The sequence below is a fragment of the Amphiura filiformis genome, chromosome 3 (genome assembly GCF_039555335.1).
Source record: "Amphiura filiformis chromosome 3, Afil_fr2py, whole genome shotgun sequence".
Lineage (NCBI taxonomy): Eukaryota > Metazoa > Echinodermata > Ophiuroidea > Amphilepidida > Amphiuridae > Amphiura > Amphiura filiformis.
Window position 1 is genome coordinate 65,322,103 of NC_092630.1, and position 20,367 is coordinate 65,342,469.

The 20,367-nt window shown below is 33.6% G+C and overlaps 1 protein-coding gene across 11 annotated transcripts in view; it reads left to right on the forward strand.

Annotated features, from left to right (window-relative positions):
- Positions 1-20,148, forward strand: part of LOC140148976 (rhotekin-like) — a 152,811-nt gene extending 132,663 nt beyond the window's left edge. For 9 of the 11 annotated variants that reach the window (XM_072171091.1, XM_072171096.1, XM_072171094.1 and 6 more), the window contains 7 exons: positions 156-276; positions 808-917; positions 1,677-1,805; positions 4,181-4,346; positions 5,356-5,472; positions 8,367-8,459; positions 12,652-20,148. In XM_072171091.1, coding sequence (XP_072027192.1) covers positions 156-276; positions 808-917; positions 1,677-1,805; positions 4,181-4,346; positions 5,356-5,472; positions 8,367-8,459; positions 12,652-12,851 — 936 coding nt within the window. In that variant the 3' untranslated portion in view covers positions 12,852-20,148. Of the gene's footprint in view, positions 1-155; positions 277-807; positions 918-1,676; positions 1,806-4,180; positions 4,347-5,355; positions 5,473-7,348; positions 7,375-8,366; positions 8,460-12,651 lie in introns of all 11 variants that reach the window. The other 2 variants (XM_072171097.1, XM_072171092.1) reach the window with 2 other exon arrangements.
- Positions 20,149-20,367: the final 219 nt, after the last annotated feature.

The window sequence follows — 20,367 nt, forward strand, 5'->3', positions numbered from 1 at the left end:
AAAATCTAATGGTTAATGAGCACCCATTTACCCTAAACAACACAGTCATAGAGAAATATGGAAGAATCCATCAGTTGTAAATTAAGACTATTTCAATTAACTTTGGTAAAGATATGTGTAACTTTATGTCTTGCTTTTCTTCTTTTTTTTTACAGGATGAAAATCAAAGTAACAAATCTCCAAAAGGACCAAAATTCAGTTTAGTGGCAAGGACAAGACTAAGGCTAGAAGATGTCAATGCACAGATCAAGACTCATGATATGGAGCTTGAGAAAGGTACGTCATCAAAGAATGTGTTTTCAAACCCTTATCAATGTCACAGTCCAGAAAATAGTCCAGAAAACAGTGACCAGCCAATTCTGCTTTATGAGCGACAAATAGTTATTTATTAAGCACAAACTTGCACATCAAAAGTTTAATATAAATAAATGACATGCAAGATATAATTATTAAAGTATCAGAGGAGTTGCAGGCCAAAACGAGTACTGTTGAATGTAGAGCGCTGTTGGAGAAGATACAGAAACCTGTGTCATAAAAGGCACATTAGCGCTGCAGCTAATTGAAAGTGGTCTAAGGAGTAAATTCTGGGATCAGAATTTTATATTTGATTATACCTGGATGAATGACAACCTTCACAAACGTATCTGGGATCAGATGAATATTTCTACTGATGTATGTGATTGAATTTTATTGTATAATTTGTATTGTATTGTATTGTGTTTCATTGTATTGTATTGTTAAGTTTAGTTACCCATAATAACTCTCTTTATAAATGTAACATGCTTAACTTTGTTTTGATGTTTTCAGATGACAGCACCCCTCATCAGTTGCCTTTGTTTGGTAATTTCTGTTGTCGACTAGCGGCACAACCTCATTGTATGAATCATGAGGTTGCTTCAGGATTCCTGGATGTTCAGGTAACAAACCACTGGGCAAACCACACATCATAATATCGATGATATATCATTAAAAGACCCTTCACTTGTTTGATTTAACACAATTAATACACATGCAAAAATACACATGGCCATCTTGTGTTCAACTGTTCATGTCTTAGGAATTAAGGACAAGTTCCATACTGTCTGTAGCTGTAGCTAAAATATATAAAATCAAATGGAATAACATGACTGATGCCAAGTGCATAGTTTAGCTGCCAAAAGTGATATATACCGTAGCTGCCACATCTTTCTTTTATTAATATTGAAATAATAAATGATTTCCCAAATAAAAGATGAATAACTTAATCATTAAAATTGAAAATCCACTAATAAAGAAATAAGCACACAATTATATTTAGACAACAAGATCTTACACAAGCTTAGTCTCTGGATATATCACAGTTTAAAGTCTTAACTCTTCAAGTACAGCTGTATCATCAGGACAGGCAAAACTGTGGCATTGTTGTGTAGTTTTCTTTATAGTAGCCTTATGATGCACAAATGTTACTGAAATGGGCTATCATTAATACATATGATATGTAGAATTACCTGACAATAAATATGAGGTATCCCTCTTTAGATGTCATCAAGACCAGCAATGGTATAATCATGCAAGACACAAACTAACAGACATGAAAACATACAAAACTACTAATCACCAAGATAGTGTCCCTGCAGCAGATATCTGTTTGTATTATAATTGAATAACTTTTTGATATGGTTTCTTTCTTGATATAGGAGGTTGTGTGTGGGCTTCCAAATTGGCGGAGGTTATGGTGTACATTAAGGGAAAGCAAGCTTTCAATATGGAGAAATCCAGAGGATGTGGGATTCAGGCTACCTGTAAACTGCATCTGCGTAACAAAGGTAAATGAATGCAAATGCAACCCAACTTGAGAAATGAAAAATAGGGTTTGGTAAGCAGGATTTCCAATCCGACTGTATACAAGAGTTGCAGTGAATGTAACACAACCCACAGTGTCTATAGCAAGATATTACGCCGCTGTTCTGTCAAAACCTCGTAACTCAAAAAAAAAAAAAATTTCAGGAGGAAGGAAAAAAATTAATACAAAAATTCATTTTCCCAAAGTTGGAGGTACAAGGTTTTGACAGAAGGTTAAAAAACATACAAGGTTTTGCAACAGCAAAACTTCCCTGCTTTCTGATTGGCTGATCCAAATAAAATATTGAAACAATTTGCATATTGACTGTAGCAACAATATGAATAGCTATGAATGTGAGGTTTTGACAGAACAGCGAATGAAGCAAGTCTTTGATTGTCAATATATATGTATAAACTGAAATCTTTGCATTACAAACCTGTACATAATTTTCATAGACCAAAAATATACTGATACTTTGCCATGTTTGATAAGCATAAACTGAGATTTTGAATTTCATTCAAGTATGAAACATTACCGTAATATAATATGTTAACTCTGAACCATCCAAGTATGCACCATCACCGTAATATAAACTATTTTAACTTTGACCCCAACTGAACCAGAACTGTAGACACTAGTTATTGTAAGTGATCCATAGGTTGTGTAACAAACCTGTGTTTATCATTGCTGCTGCACCATATAGTTTTACGGACCATTAAGATGACAAGCCTCTAAGCTACTGCAGTGTTTCCTGCAGACAACATATCAGAGTCTCCAAATTGTAGGTCTTTGGCACCTCCATGTAAGAATCATTCTTAAAAAGCATTTATAAACTCCATAAAGTATTGGCTATGAGGCGGTATTAAACAGCTGCAGGGAGTGATACATAGCGCATGGTTGCAAGTGCATTGATCAAGTTTCGGTAATTTCCCATAAAATTTCAATAACAAATTTAACTTTATATTATCATTGTTATTATTATCAGCTTACTTAAACAAGTATTTAAGAAGGCAAATAAAGGTATTGCTTTAGCTGCTGTCCTCCGTTACAATCTTATATAATACATTCATTACCATTTTTGCATCAAATGTAGCCTGATGTTTAACCTAAAATAATGGCATTGTCCATGATACTGAGATTATAGATGCATGACAGAAGCTAAAAACAACAGTGACACCCACGTTTCAATATCATCCAGTCATGGGAGTCAGGCTGAGGAATTGAGTTATTTGCCCTGACTTGTGAAATCCAGCACAGGGATATGAAAAACAATGCCTTTTGTCTTGTGTAAAGATGTTAGGAATATATGTATTATGAAAGCATGTTGTGTGGATCTTAGAACAGTCAGATTCAAAATATGCAACAAGCTCATAACTTTGCATTCATCAAAAGCCAAGTTTTCAAAGACCATTATATTCTAGATTTTCCAATAAATGAATTAAAATTGAAATATTTAAAATTGAAATTGATTTGAAAATATAATATTTTCCACTAAAGGGTAAACGTTTTGAAGTTAAATTCTTCATGGCACATAGCTGAAAAGCAAATAATTTATTGTTGAAATTAGAAATTAAAGTAAGCATTTTCACTCTCACTGTTGTTTTTATAAGATACAGGTTAATCTTTGGGTATTTATTTGGTCAGTATTAATATGTAATTATGTTTATGAACAGCTTCAACCGTATCATGGTGTTTCCATGGATAGGTTTATCAATTTACTCTCTCTATCAAGAATACCCTGAGTATGGGTGCATAGGTTTTTATGATATGGTCATTTAAGTTTGATAAGAAATCAAATGAGTAAGAGGTTATATTTATGCCCCCTCTGAGCCCTTGTGAAGGCGTGTCCAGAAAAAGAGATTTTCTCTGCAAATCCCGAGCTAGTTTGGTTGCTATAGTTAGAATCCCTTCTTGGAATTGTGCGGTTTGTGGGTCTCCAGCTAGGCTGATTTATGATGTATATTGCAATCATGATTTCACATTATCAGGTACCATCTGCAACAGTAATGATTTAATGCCTTCATGTTATATTATACACCTACTTTTCAGTGTTATAACTTTGGTCGAGTGATACAAATCTTTCATCTCTAATGTTTTGCCATAACCATAATTAGAGGTAAAATATTGTATAGCTGCATGAATCATAAGTACAACAGGCAAGGGTTAAAAGTATAGTGGAAAGCCTGACATTTTGTGAATATTGAACAAGAAATAATCAAGGAGTCCCCTCATCACTCTGACAAAATAATGATGCAGTTTTGTTTAATATTAAGCTTGTTTACATCATGCAAGTGATATGACATGGTAAATCATTACAATAATCCCATTTTTTCTTTGTTTATAATTTTGTACTTTCAGGACACAACAGTGCGTCTTTCTGAAATGGACAATGCAAAACGGCCTCACATGTTTGTTATATTGGGTCATAGTAGTAACGATGAGGAACAACACTTATTTTCAGCAGATAATGAGAGTGAATTGGAAGAATGGATGGGTGGCTTTCATCAACTCTTTATAGATATGGGTAAATTATTAAACCTAATACATAATATTGTAATAAAGGTTTAAAGGATGGTTGGATTCATTGCATTATGTTTTCACCTTAAGACTTATGACCATGAACCTCACTCCCAGCTATGGAGTATCTGAAGCATTTATTATTCTCTTTGGAAATGAGAGGTAAACAAGTGAATTGTTTCACATAGAAAACATATAAGCAGCAGTTAACTATTTGACTGACCTATCAGGGTTTCTTTTAATAAACTTATGAACTTCTATAGCTCATAACTGATGTGTCATCATAATTGTTCGCATTAATATATACATAAAAAAATTTCGACTGGGAAAAAATCTCAAATTTTAGAAACAAGTGGAGGGGGCTGTCGATCTGAACAGCTTCTTCTTTAGAAGTGCAGTAGACTGTTTAATGGAAGTAGGACACAAGGAGAATAAACATTTATCATACCCTCTTGCACATGCCATGTCCTAAAACTAACCATTAGCTTCAACTAAACCTGACCCCAAATGGCACCAATGTCTTTGTTTCACTTGCAGTAATGTCAAAATATTCACCTATTATGTATTGCAGTAGATTGCCACATTATGTCATTAGCTCAAGTAAAATAGCCTTTTCCAGCCATATAGACTTTGCCAGTAAATTAACATCATCATATGACATATATTGTGAACATTTATTTATACTGGTTACTGGAGAGGCAAACTGAACAATGAAATTTGATATTGCATATTGGGATATCAGACTGGTCATATGGTTTGTCTGCATCTGAGAGTACCTGCAGGCTGGTTACGTGCACACTATGATATAAATATTCTTTGGTATTTTAAAGTATCAACCTTCTATTTGTGCAATAGGACAAAGTGTTACTCAAACTTTAATTTGGTTAATTTGAATAAGCTGGTTATTTAATTAAGCAGTTTCACAGCTTAAGTCAGTTGTAGAAAAATATAAAAAATCAGGTTCAGAATCTAAAAGAGAAAAGAAAAATATTTTTTACTTGATATCTATTATACAGGTACATGGAAACAAGCTTGTGAATCCAGAATGCACATACGGTCTCCGCTACCTCGTCGAGCCACCATCGATGCACCACGACCCAGGAAAGGTTCCCTCTATGACGAGATGACAATAAGTAAGTAATAATCTGCCCTGGTAATGCCTGTATTTACAACTGGAAAATGAAATCAGGATAACATTTTGGTTCAGGGTATATGGCTTAAATTCACTGAAAGCCCTAATATATCTGAAATGTATGTTTGTTACTCAGAACCTGTGCTCATCTAATATTAGAAGTGGTTAAGGGTTATGGATTTGAGAAAATAATATACTTAAAAGTTCAGAAGTACGATTTAAAAGAAAATTATAAGAAATTTTGTTTTAATTTGCAATATTTGCTCATAATTGTTGTGTACAAGATTGGCTTATAAATACAGTATTGAAAGGTTTGAGGCAGGTATACCATATTCTGTTTAATACAAAATATTCTGTTTGATACGATATATCGGTTGTGGCTTATACAACAATCTAATTTTGAGTTGCAAAAAGCTTCAATATTGGAATGTGGATCATATTAATGTTTGCTGGTAATTTCTCTATTGCAGAAAAACAAGTTTCTGGTATGATCCATATCTATTTCCGAATGGATTTTTGTATAAACCGTGATAATATTGTGAAGTCAAAATGCAAGGGTTGTGCATTTGTCAGAGGCAGCAATTAGAACATTTTGTACTAAGTTTGACCAATGCACACCCTAATCGTGGCTCTTAATTAATCTATCATGTATATAATATCTTAATAGAGAACTACACATAGTTTGGCAAACCTAGCAATGCCTAACCTGCAACTCTTGATACTTTAATCTTTATCTATAGGCTAAACAAAAAAAGTAAGTCTCAGAACACATTAAGGGACTTGAATACTCACTCAATGGGACATACTTTTTGGTACACTAAACATTCACATCTCATCTCACTTCTCAGCCATTGCCAGGCTACGGCAAGGCAAACAGGCTGTTCTTCTGTTTCTCTTTCTATCATCTGCAATATAATATACAAATATTGACTGCTTTTTATTCAGGGCATGGTTACAATTATAGGCCCAAGGTGATCTCAAAACCATGGCTATGCCCCTCGGCGTACATAGTCAGGGTTTTGAGATCACCGCGGGCCTATAATTTTAACCATGCCCTGAATAAAAAGCAGTCAATATTTGTTTTATATACCAAATCTTAAGATTCTTGTCATCTGTTTGGTTAAAAGCATTGATTTTGGGAAGATAAATTAATATATTGTTTCAATGCGAATGGCACAGTTTACAATCTGCAATTTCCGCGTAATTATAGCGCGTGAAATTATTAACGTGTGCGTAATATCATTTTACGCTGGGAACAACGCACACGCAGAACTATGCATAGTCAAAACTATGCCCGCTCTTGTAACCAATCAGATGGCGGGAATCTTTAGATGAGGTATATAAAATGCAAATAATGAATGGAAAGCCTTTATCCGGATATTTTCATGAAGTGAAAGAATTTTCACCAAATGTTGAAAATTGTTTTCATCACATGAGTGAAGAAATTAGCCATGTGAAATCACATTCTCTTTCTTCAAGTGCAAATTGTTATCTTTAATGGGGAGTGTGGATATTTTCAGTAATAGCCCAGTATTCATTATTTGTTTTGAAGAAAATCTTTATGCATGCATATCCCTGTTATTTGATGAGATACCTCATGTCAGTTGAAGCCTTTCATCAAATTAACAGGAATATACTGAAATTTGATTTAAAGAAGATTTTATATAAAAGTAGACAGGTTTGAGAGATTTCAGGACTTGGTGATATTTTTCAAAAGTTTTAATGCACTATCATGTATCTAGGGCAAACTTTTCCTCTGACTCTTATCATTTTAATATCTTTGCAATGCTAACACATTTCTCAGCCATATCATTGCAATCATACTTGAACTGCTACTAACTCATTAATATTCTATATATTAACCATTTCTAATACAGCACTATTTGAGGATATGTTTTAACATGTAGGTAAAGCTATTGTCACTGTGAAGTAATCTGTATGTGCAACATGATCATGATATTTATTGTGATATTTATGCATGTTACTGTAATTTGCATAAATCATTGTCAACACAACCAAGCCTGTCAAATAAAGAATGGCATCAAACCTGTAATTTAGTAACTATTACAGGACTATAAGGTGTATGCATTATGTTGTTAGTTTTCAAATCCAAAGGGATATACAAATCCATCATAAAGTTATGGTTGCTAGCCTATTGCATTTTCTTTGTGAAATCAAGTAGAGTACCACAAAATTATTACGTAAATTGCCGTCATTACACACATAAATGTAACTCTTTCAACTGGTTTTTGGACGTACATCTCAAAGCGACTTGCTGGCAGGTGCTATGCTTTGACAAGAAAAGAACATGCAAAATATGGTATTGGAGCACAAATATAAAAAATGAAAACAGCATTGGTGATGTACTAATGCAATCAATGTGTTATAGACCAGAGGTTGTAGACTGATGAGTTGTTGCATGTTTGTTGTGTACCTTTTGTAGTCTATTTCTCTTCTTATTCAGTGTATTTTTAATCCACCCTTTGACTTAATATAGATTGTTGCTTTGTCTTACTCAACACAACTTGAGCTTTTGGTAGTGATATATCCACCTAATTACATATTATGCTCCCATATATAATGGAAGTGTGCTGATCTTAAATAATCACAAAGCATGTTGATGTTAGAAAAAAAGTGTTTCTACCTGCACCCATAGCAGTTTACAATGGCGACCAAAATAAAAACACTATTAAAGTATAACAATGTTACGATGATTTGAAAGCAAGCACCCTTTGCAATGTTAGCATCAATTGACTGCAGTTCCCATATAATACACTGATATTTACAATATATTATTCCAGTTAGTAGACATTTGAATAGCATTGAGTACTAAATGTGTGCAGTATTTAACTCAATGACATTGATTCTGAAGAATTTGATCATGTTCCATTTCAGAGCGGTTGTCTTTCAATTCATTTCTTAAGCAGCCGTTTGACAAGTCTAGACTACTAGCTCCTAAGGGCAAGCCTTTCTACCGATCATTTTCTGGTTGGTCTTTTCTGTCTTTCATTTTTGTTCTGTGTTGTTTGTTCCTTATATTTACCCATTTGTGTCATATTTGTGTTGGTGTGGGGTATGTGTGTGGGTGTGGTTGGTATAAACGTCAATCTTTGTTATGATAGTGTTGTTTCATTACAATTTGAGATTTCATCATAACATTATGTCTTCAAGGGTGAAAATGAGCTGACAGCAGATGTCAATTCACACCAATCACTGGCCAAAATTGTCTGATATTGTTAAGCATAATGTTACTACAATCCCGAAATATGTCTTGAAACATTAAAGCGCTCTTTAGGGGAAAATTAGTCCCCCACTCCCCGTGCAATGTTGAAACGTGCAAAAGTGTTCAGCGTGTCTCCAAAGTGTCGCAACATTGAATGATGGGGGGTAGGGAAAGCAAAAGTGTTAATTGATGGCCCAGCTTTCTTCTAATTCCAAATATTGAACATTTTTATCCACATTAAATATACACTTTGGATTTCATTCAAGATGCCTAAAGCGTTTCAACGACATTTTTCTGGGATTGTCTGAGGCAAACGCTAAAATTAACATCTGATTTTAATCTTTTGGCTATAACTTTAAAACTACTTGATAGAATCACTCCAAATTTTCAATGAATATTAGTTAGTGCATAAGCTATGATGTGGGTATAAAATAAAGCAACTAATTGTATCAATTTTGACTATATCGCCCTGCACTACAAGCAGCTTGCACCCATCACCTGTGTATGTCTACAATCATAGATTGAATACAATAGCGCTCTTTTCAAACATACTAATCTTACAGATGTGAGTGATCAGCATGATATAGTTCAATGCATAGGTACCGCGTAAAAAATTTTCCATGACTATTCATTAATAGATAGGCTATGATGTGGGCACAAAATAAAACAACTCATCTTTTATTTAGGTAGTGGTCAAATAATTCTTTTGTACTCCATCCATTTGCATATCTTCTGGAGCGTGCCTATAGAGGAGATGATTTGAACTAATGACCTTATGTGCAAGCACTCTATAAGTAAAATACATATGAAACGTATGAAATTTGAACGGGGTGGGGGGGTGTGTGTGTGTGGGGGGGGGTATCTTACAATTGCTATAGTGCCCATATTCATGACCTTTAAAGATGTCCGGATCTATGTTTGTCTTTATTACAATTTAAAACAAAAACAATCAATTATCATGCCATAGATCATAAATTAGGGTTTTAAAACTTATTTTCGTGTTTCATAATGTCAATTGTCATGAATACAGAAGAATAGTTTATCTTACAATAATGCTATAGTGCCCATATTCATAACCTTTAAAGATGTCCGGATCTATTTGTGTCTTTATTACAATTAAAATAAAATCAATTATCATGGCATAGATAAATTAGGGCTTTAAAACTTATTTTCGTGTTTCACAATGTCAATTGTCATGAATACAGAAGAATAGTTTACTGGTTTGAATAAGTCACACACAAAAAAAAAAAAAAAAAAAGGTGAAACTGTTGAGGCTCGAACCAATAGCCTTCCGTTTCACCGTCTGAAGTACTGTCCATTACACCACGCTGTCATGTTGAAATAATTATGGGATTCCGTGATATATGGGTGCGCATTGCATTCTCGTGATTATGAAAATGGTAAATCTCGACAGACGATTTACATTTGCTAAAATCAGTAAAATGTAAATAATGTTAGAGCTAACAAAACGTAAAATAGTAAAATTAGATGTAGTTTTTAACAAGCTTTCAAACAAAACACTTTACAAATAAAAGTTGACACCAAATCGGCCTAAATTATGAATTTTGTCGACGGTTTACCATTTCTAAATTAAAGAAACTCCTTGTATTAATATTCAGTATTAGGCTAGGGTAAACCGTCAAATCACTATGTGATTCAATGGGACGATTTACAATCGCACTTTACCATTTCACGCAAATAAAATATCAATTTTAAAGATATCTCTGCATGAGTAGGCCTACTTCAAAAAGCGTACTAATGCGATTTTGTTATTGGTTCGTTATGTTTTGTGTTTTGCTCGGGGGGGGGGCGTTGGTCTGAAAAAGGTGAAAAAGGTCGTTTTTTGACTATATTTCCCTGCACTGCAGCGCTCACGCGATACCTATGCATTGAACTATATCATGCTGATCACTCACATCTGTAAGATTAGTATGTTTGAAAAGAGCGTTATTGTATTCATTCCATGATTGTAGACATACACAGGTGGGGTGCAACCTGCTTGTAGTGCAGGGCGATATAGTCAAAATTGATACAATTAGTTGTTTTATTTTATACCCATATCATAGCTTATGCACTAACTAATATTCATTGAAAATTTGGAGTGATTCTATCAAGTAGTTTTAAAGTTATAGCCAAAAGATTAAAATCAGATGTTAATTTTAGCGTTTGCCTCATACAATCCCCGAAATATGTCTTGAAACATTAAAGCGTCTTTAGGGGAAAATTAGTCCCCCACTCCCCGTGCAATGTTGAAACGTGCAAATGTGTTCAGCGTGTCTCCAAAGTGTCGCAACATTGAATGATGGGGGGTGGGGAAGAGAAAAGTGTTAATTGATGGCCCAGCTTTCTTCTAATTCCAAATATTGAACATTTTTATCCACATTAAATATACACTTTGGATTTCATTCAAGATGCCTAAAGCGTTTCAACGACATTTTTCGGGGATTGTAGGTGATGCATTTTGTCCTGCCATACCCAAGTTTGTGAGCAAACTTCTATTGCACAGTAATCACATACAATTTCTGAAACAGAAAAGTACAACTTTGACTGAACATTTGTCTCATTTGAACTTAAGCAAGTTTTAGTTATGATTATAACTCAAGTGAACCAGAGTTAACTTTTTGAAATTTCGTTATCTTCACACTTGATCTTCGTAAAATGTTATTTAATATAATTGAAGTCACACCACACATACAATATAACTGCAACCATATACATGCTTTGCTTCTTTCCCATGTTGTTATTTCACCAATTTATATAACAATAATGCCAAGTCTATACTTGGCAACATGTTGGTTCTCAATATGTGTGTTTGTCGGTGGTGGAGCTTAACAATAAGAAAGTGATTGGAATATAAATGAAGAGATTTTATATTTCTAGTCTAATAAATCTGTACTTGCTGTGGATGTTTCAAAGTCTAGCAGACTTCTTTCTCAACACTATTGTTGTTGTGGTGATCTTTTGTTTACTGCTGACAAACAGCAGTAAACCGCTGACAAACAACAGTAAACAGAAGATCGTCACAACAACAATAGTGTTGAGGAAGAAGTCTGCTAGACTTTGAAACGGGCTAGAAATATGGGCTAGAAATATGAAATCTCTTCATTTATGTTTTAAAAACAGTCTTGATGAAAATGTTCAGTAATGTGATTGGAATATTATACAGGCAGACTAAGTTAAGAAAAAAGGAGCAGAATAAAACGTTGACACTTCTTGTAATGGGAAAAAAGGAAAACAAATTTCACATGATTTATAAAACTTATTTGTAAAAATATTGGTTTTTAGAAGATCATAAACAAAATTATGTGCATTTGTTTTTTAGGAGATCGTTCTTGGACCTTTTAATGGTATAACATTACAAAAATGCTGCATATGTATCTTTCGTTCTTTGGTCTTGCCTCAATAAGTGAAATTGTGTAAAAAATTGTATCTTATGTAGGTATGACCACATTGCCTATCATAGAGGGCTCCTTCAACACCCAACTTGTGACCACAGAAATGGCTTAACTGTGTAATCCCCATAGGAAAGTACAAAAATTTGAAATTTGGACACCAGAAACTTCACGTAGAAAGTCAAAAACTGTGAACTGGTATACCTTGATACAAAAGTTATCATACAGTGATAGAAGGATTTTTTCAAATAAAATCGCTTTTGTGTAAAATGGATCGCCGTGCTTAAAAATGCTGCATTACTTGCTTTTTTGTACAGTAATTCATTTAAAGGTACAGTCGATGATGGTCACAGAATTTGGAAAAAGACATTTGCCCATAACTTTGCTAATTTTTGTCCTACAGACATGGTTGACCCCTCATTTTTTAAGTTAAATAATCACCTTTCCAAATAAAACAATTTCCATGTAAAATATCCTGCTTGAAAATTTGATGATCATACCTATCTTATGAAAATTCATTGCACACAACTAATCCTTGTACCACTCCCCTCCTTTCTCTTCACAGACCCTCAACAACAGCTGCAGCAGAACAACTTATCTGATTCCGACGAAGATGATTTTGTATTTGTAGATGCACCCGCCATAAAAACACCTATCCCTCCTCCAAGGCGATCAAGGCGGAGTGTTAGAGCATCACCACCACCAACCCTTACAGTCTTTCCTCCAGTACCACGCATTGTTGTACGTAAAGAGACCAATGTGTAATTGGAATTACAGCATACATTTACATGCATGCTTGAAGAGACTAAATATATGATGGTAATGAGAAACTAAAGACACTTACTGATGGTGTATTGTGTACAAGACAAGATATACAGCAGTCTATAAATGGTGTTGAACAGCACAAGTGTCATGTATGTAACTTACAGATACAGACAAATGATAATCGCTTCCACTTGCCTAGCATGGATATTGATGTAGATGTACATGTAATGGAGTATAACAGTCTTGTGCAAGAACTTTAAATTGATCCCTTTCATGCAGAGATACTGGAACCAGTACCATGTAAGGTACCTCATATAGTGTTGCAGTACGCATTGTCTTGAAGAATCTATACTTTTTCTCAAACAGGGTATTAAATTGAAGTTTTTGATGAGGTCTTTCTGAAAAAAAATATGGAGACCTCTTAGTAAACTGGAGTGATGGTTGCATTCAGTATTGAAACATAATATCAGCAATGAGCACAATGGTGTGAGTAGAAAACATACTTCTCAAAAAGATTGCAATTGCAACTGATTTATTTGAAATTGTTACTAGATTATTGCCATGAATTAATCCAAGTAAGTCCAATTTCTTCCTTCCTATGGTGTGAATTCTTCATTCTTGGCTTATACAATTTTAAGAAATCAAATATCTCAAATTGTAATAAAAGTGGGTAGTTGTTGACTTGTTTTATAGTGCAAGACATCATTTAAACTTCATGTTAATCTGAGGCTGAGCTACTACAAATTTATTGCATGAAATGCATGCTGGTATAAGGTTCAAGAGCTTAAAGCAGTCATACCTTTACTTACGAATTTGCTTCATTTAAGTTATGTTGAATGTGGCAGATGAAGTTGTTTATCCATTTCACTGCTAGGCCCTGGGGCCAAATTGCAAGAAATGTTACGAAGGAAGTCACAACAAGTGATATAAAAAATGACAACAACAAAATCATGTTAGCAAGCATATATAATGGGCTATTCCAGATGAAATCTATATGCCCCCTATGGAAGACATGACCTTAATCTCCCACACAGGAGGGTGTAGATTTCAAATGGAGTCGACCCATTCAGGTAAACCCATTTGAAATTATCAGATTAAGGTCATGTTTTCCATAGCGGTTGTATAGATTTCAACTGGAGTAACCCAATGCAACATTGTCAGTGTGTAAGAAATGATGACGTGAGATTACCTTTCCTTCAAGTTGCTCTTTATTCCATGGAGCCAGTTAATCCTGCCACTGTAAGTCATTTGGCCAAAATCTCTCACATAAGAGAATTGCCAGTCAATCACCAACATCTTTAAGACAATTAAAACAAGTTGAGCTTAAGGTTCTTCTAATAAGGCAGGATACACAAGGTTTTCAGAAAAGCAGCTTTGTTTGGTATATATCATGGCTGATCTAAGCTCTTGAACCCCAAAGATGTAAACTGTATCTTGCATCCATACTTCTGTATATTTATTGTAAAATGTATGATATATATACAGCGGGTTATTACAAAATCTTATCCAAGTTATTTATTGATACTACTATTCTGTATAGTCATATGTATAGTTATTATGGATTGTAACAGTAACGCTTGTGTATTATCTATATGATATATATTTTTTATTTTGATTCAAATTTTGAAACGGGGTAACTGAATACTGCTCTGATATTGTCAAAGGTAGGTTAGTGATATCTTCACTGCTATGGCATAGATTGAGAAGCTGTTCCTACCATTGTAGTATTGCACTTGCAATTGACCTCAGGAGGAATGAATTTTTGATGCCCTTGACCTCTTTTATGGACATGCAGACTTTGTTGTTATATTTTTTAATATCAGTTTTACTTTTTTTATAACATTTATCAGGATTTTTATTAATTTTAATTATAAATGAAGAGCATCAATAAATGTTTTGTGGTACGTACTTTATCTTGTTTTCCATAAAATATGCAATTTAAATTCCAATACTTTTTCATTAAACAAACTATAGTTTGACTGTTTAATGTAAGAAGGTTTGTGAGTGCTTCTGTACGTTCAAGCTTCTTACTTTCAACTGATGATAGCCACTGGTTATTTAAATATGCAATTTAAATTCCAATACTTTTTCATAAAACAAACTATAGTTTGACTGTTTAATGTAAGAAGGTTTGTGAGTGCTTTTGTACTTTCAAGCTTCTTACTTTCAACTGATGATAGCCACTGGTTATTTAAATATGCAATTTAAATTCCAATACTTTTTCATAAAACAAACTATAGTTTGACTGTTTAATGTAAGAAGGTTTGTGAGTGCTTTTGTACTTTCAAGCTTCTTACTTTCACCTGATGATAACCACTGGTTATTTTATCTTCATTAAACACAAAACTTTTCAACACCTTATTTCTTTTATAAAGTACATTATTTCACACAGCAGTGTTGATTTTATCATTTAAAATGAACAAAATCTTGCCTTGTCAAACTTGGCAGTGTAATCATGTACAAATGTATGACAATATTTTTATGTAAATAAACTTAAGCCATTTTTGCATTTGTATATTGCTTTATAATATGTAAGAAATAACTATATGCCTAACATAATGTAATAATTAACCCCACCAAGAGTTTGATCAGAGATAGCAAGTGAGACTCCTTGTAAGAAATTGGAAGCAACAATAGAATAGTGGTCGCTACCTCAAACATAATCCTAACCCTAGTCTTTTAATCCTAATCCTAACCCTACCTCTAATCCTAATATTGGGGTGGCGCCAGTTATTCTAAAGTCGTACTAACAATGTTATTTCAGTAAATGCGCTTGTGAGGACACACCAATGCAAAAGGAGCTGTAATCCTTTAATATTAAATTTGCTTATCACAGATTAAACAGATCAGTCAATGGTTTCAATGAAGCTGTGTCTTGTATATTCATGGGGACTGATTTTCCACGCAAATATTCAAGTTACACATGGCATCACATGTCCCTACATTTATGTGAAGGATAATGATTGTGCTTTCAACAGCTTTGGAAAACTAGATTGACAGATTTCAGTTTTTGTTTCGGTCACTTCACAAATGATTAGCCCTCATCAACAAATAAGGCTGGACTTAACAAATTCATTATTTTTTTGTTCTTTTATTTATCTGCAGTAAATGTCATTCATACCTTGCATTGTTACACCATCATTCATGTACAAGTATGTTGATAACGACTTGTGATGAGTTATGGCAAGAACAGAATAACCTTCCACCTGCTGTCTCTGATCAAATTTTAAATATAGATGTAGTGTAATAGTGAACCCTGTGTAGATCATAAAGAAGACCCCAACTTGCCATTTTACCTACGTTCCATGATTTTTATTAATGGTAAAACTGGAATTTAGTATAAAATAACTGATAACAACAATATGACACTTGCAGTCTGGCTGGTATGGTTTTGTAAGTGGAGAACATGACTCATTATCTAGGTTGTACAAATTGTGAGCTTCTCGTTGGGTCCCAAAAGTGGCCCATCCACTGTGTCATGGCGATGCCTTATCAGGTTATCAGATGATGTTTGCTGCCATAGAGTCTGTGCTTATTGAGCATGTATGATGTATTTTGACACTTGACTTGTATAGGCCATACTCCATAGTGTTATTGAGTCATAGTGCCCTCACTTTACCAAATTTTATTGTACAGAAGCATTCACCACCTTGATAAAAAGTAGTGAATCTGCTGGCAGTACCATGCTGAATTATTCCATTACTTTAAACACAAAGTTGAAAGAATAAATTGCCATATATAGACCTGATTTTGTGATCTTGAACACATTTGTTTCTAAACTTATAACTAACAAATGTCTATTATATTCATTATTCAAATCTATAATATGGTTTTGGCATTGTCATTTGTGTGATATGGTAAAAGAAAGTTGTTACAGATTCATCAAATATTGCAGCCACCTAATGGTTTGTTTGTTAAGCATTACTATTCATGATCAATTGGTATGTTAAAGCATGCATATTCACGAACCAGTTAAAATTGTGTTGTATGTATAATTACACAATAGATTGTAGTTTCTTGGTATTCGAGCCATAAGCATCAATAAGTTTGATAATTAATATTAACTCTCAGGAATTTTGTTGTATTTTAAGTAGTTCTTAAGCATGGCAGAATCTGAACCAATGTATACAGGGCTTATATTCAACACAATTTTAACCAAACAACTGGACAATCAAGCTTAAGAGGTTATTTAAAAATATCCGTTTTATTTCCCCAAAAATAACAACATAATTTAAGAGATATTAGTATGAGACTGAGTAAAACAAAGTAATAATTTCATGTTTCCTAGTCAATAACCCTAATTTTACATAAGATAAAAGTTGCAATTCAAATTTCACTGGTTTGTTATTTAATTCATTAGTATTGTCGGACTGATTATTTTCTTTTCAATCATAAACCAAGCTTTTGTGATAATCTATGGTTCCATTACAGATTTCACACACAGGTACAAATATAATGGTGGAGTGATTCACTGTGCTTTATAATGTAGATCCTTTTCAAAAGTTACAAAGTACTGCTGTAGTGGTTAAATAGTGGATATCAAGAGTTACTCACACTTGAAGTCTATTTGAAATACAACTTTAATGCTTATTCAATGAACACACAAAAACACAAATTCAATTTGACCGAGTATTTATACCAGGAAAGTCATACGTTGATAGTCACAAGTTGATTAAATTCAACTTAATGATGTTCCTGAGCAGCAGTCGATAGTGACTTTCGAAGCATTGGAATTTGACTGTACCTGTTTACAACATACTTGGCTCTGAATTTAATAGCGAATAAGTGGAAATGGAATTGCATAATCTCCTTGGAATCAATATACTCTATAAATATAGATATATCTCAGACATGTTTTTATTACTGCTGACTGCTACATTTTCAACTAATTTTAAGTTTTATTATTTTTATTGCTTTTTGAATCCCATTTCATTTTAAGATTTTTAAAATATATATATGCGAACAATATTCAGTATGTCATTAGTCATAACATTTTCATTAACATGGTCATTTGGATACAGTATTATTACCGTGTAAATTATGTGATGTCAACATAATGGAGTTGGACTCAATTGTTTTGAGGGTATTATGAAAATCTTTACATTTTGCTTTTGGAACTGAGTAATTGTGCCCCTCAGGATATTCCGAGGTTCAAGCAATACCTGAAAAATAACTGATGCATAGTCTACAGCAGGTCATTAATAATCATCACTTCTGATTCCATCTCTTTCATATGGTATACCCTTTACTGGCTATTCAATTTTTTATAGGGAAATTGAAAAATAAAGTTAAAATTGTATTTTGTTTAAGTGACGGTTATGAATGAGATTAATGGCTTTGCATCAGTTAATTTTTCAGGTATTTGGAGTGTTATGAAATGTCTAAGCATTTTGCTTTTGGAACTGAGGAATATCCAGAGGAGCGCAAAATAACTGATGCATCGTCATTAACCTCCAATTAATAATGAGAGGAATATGTTGTATCACATGTATTATTTTCATGAAGTGTCATTAAATCAATGCATCATACACAAGGTGAAAATCAAATTCTACACCACAATATAATAATTGCAAAACTCATTTTTAGCCAAAATGAGGGGAGTTTCCCCCCCATTTTCCTATTGCCATTTGCATGTACTCAGGCCATTGACCAATAATATTTCACAGTCAGTTGTAAAATCTTATCCAAGGTGAATAAATATTTGGTTTGTGTTGTAACTGTAATTATTTTTAGGTTATACAATTATTGAGTTATGCAATTATTCCATTAGGGTGCATCATTTGTTTCAGATATTGAATGAACAACATTGTTACATTTCATACACATTGTTATACTTCATACACATGCATCTTGTATGAAAGGTATACAATGTCGGTAATGTCATATATGATTAGACAAAATAAATTGTTGTGTTGCCCTTACCCGATCGACCCAATTTTGGCAAAATTATGGTTTGACTTTTGTTTTTCTCTTTCTTTTCTTCTTTCTTTTTGTGATCAAAGAAGTTGGACAATTATAGAAAAATATTAAAATCTGATTAAAATATTTAATCAGATTTGTTGCTGAAACCTAGCACTGGCATCTGTGCTGTCGAGAGGTGTCACGGTTTGTGGAACGGGGCTAGTTCTAGCTGAAACCAACCTGAAAACCAAATACAGCTAACATTGTGTCATCCTCTCTTTTACAGTTTAAAAAACATACTAACCTGTCATTGTATATTTGAAAAGGTTGAGTTGGTATATGAAGGAGAAATGACCACCCAGCCGTATCCATAATTTTCATATGTAAGGCAACACAACAATTTAATTTTGACCTTACCTACTCGGAGAGTAAAATTTTCATTCAGTTTCTGAGTAGGTTTCTTGAATAGAAAATAAATCCAAATTCATCAGATTGGTCATGATCTAGGTCTTGCATCCTCTAACATAATTTTGCAACACTTCTTTGTCTTATACAGCTTACAAAGTCAGATCAAGTCTTGTATTTTGTGACATTTATATGATCAACAGAAGGAGAGTGACCCTATATAGCAGTATAATCAGGGACCATCTATGAAGGGACTGGAAACGGCTTCCACTCATTGTACCATTCAACTTGCTGGATAACAAATTATCTGTACACCATACGCTTTCTGTTCATACTGATTTTGATACTGAAATAATTCTTAATATAAAGTTCTTTGATGATATATGTTGCCATTTCTAGAGTCTTTCCTTTACAGGCAAACATATAGGCTCCTTTCGCATCGTACAACCCAAGCCATGCTCCGTATTGTAACAGTTCTGGGATTTGTACTAGAGTCTATTGATCAACATATTATGCATGCTCATTGAAGGAAAATGTTTGATTTTTTGTTCTAACATTCTACATATCCTGATTTTTCAATTTTGAAGGGCAGTATAAGTAGATAAGAAATCAAACATTGCGCCCTCAGCACAACTTGCATGTAATCGAAGGTCATAAAAGATATCCAATAACAATAGCCGTCAATAAGCCGTTCCCAGTCTCTTCATACACGGTCCCTGGTATAATTCCTGACTGAGTTCAATTTTTGCCTCGCATAGTAAATGCTTCTCTGTAACTTTAAGGTTACTTAGTCCATGCTAGCTGTTGCATAGTATTAAAATTACATGAAGCAAGCAACTATGTTTATGCCATGCATATTAAGCTACAGCAAGATTACTATACTGATAATGTCAAGCAAGCAACATGCAATTGTTGTACATGTATGTCTTGTAAAAGTTGTATTGATCAACTAAAGATGCAAGACGCTCAAATAAAAAAACAAAATCTTCAATGTGTATTGTGTGTCGAGTAGTTTTGTGGACTGAACTTATACTTTGTTTGCCAAATGAATCGGTTTAATCCCTCTGATTGACCCTAATCTGGAAAAAAGTTTTTGTGTTTTACTGTACAAATAAATACCGTCCCTAATCTTGGAAATTCCAGAAAAAGGGTTTTTTTTTCTTTCAACATTTTTGACATCTTGAAAAGTTTTTGTTATAGTTTCTTCACA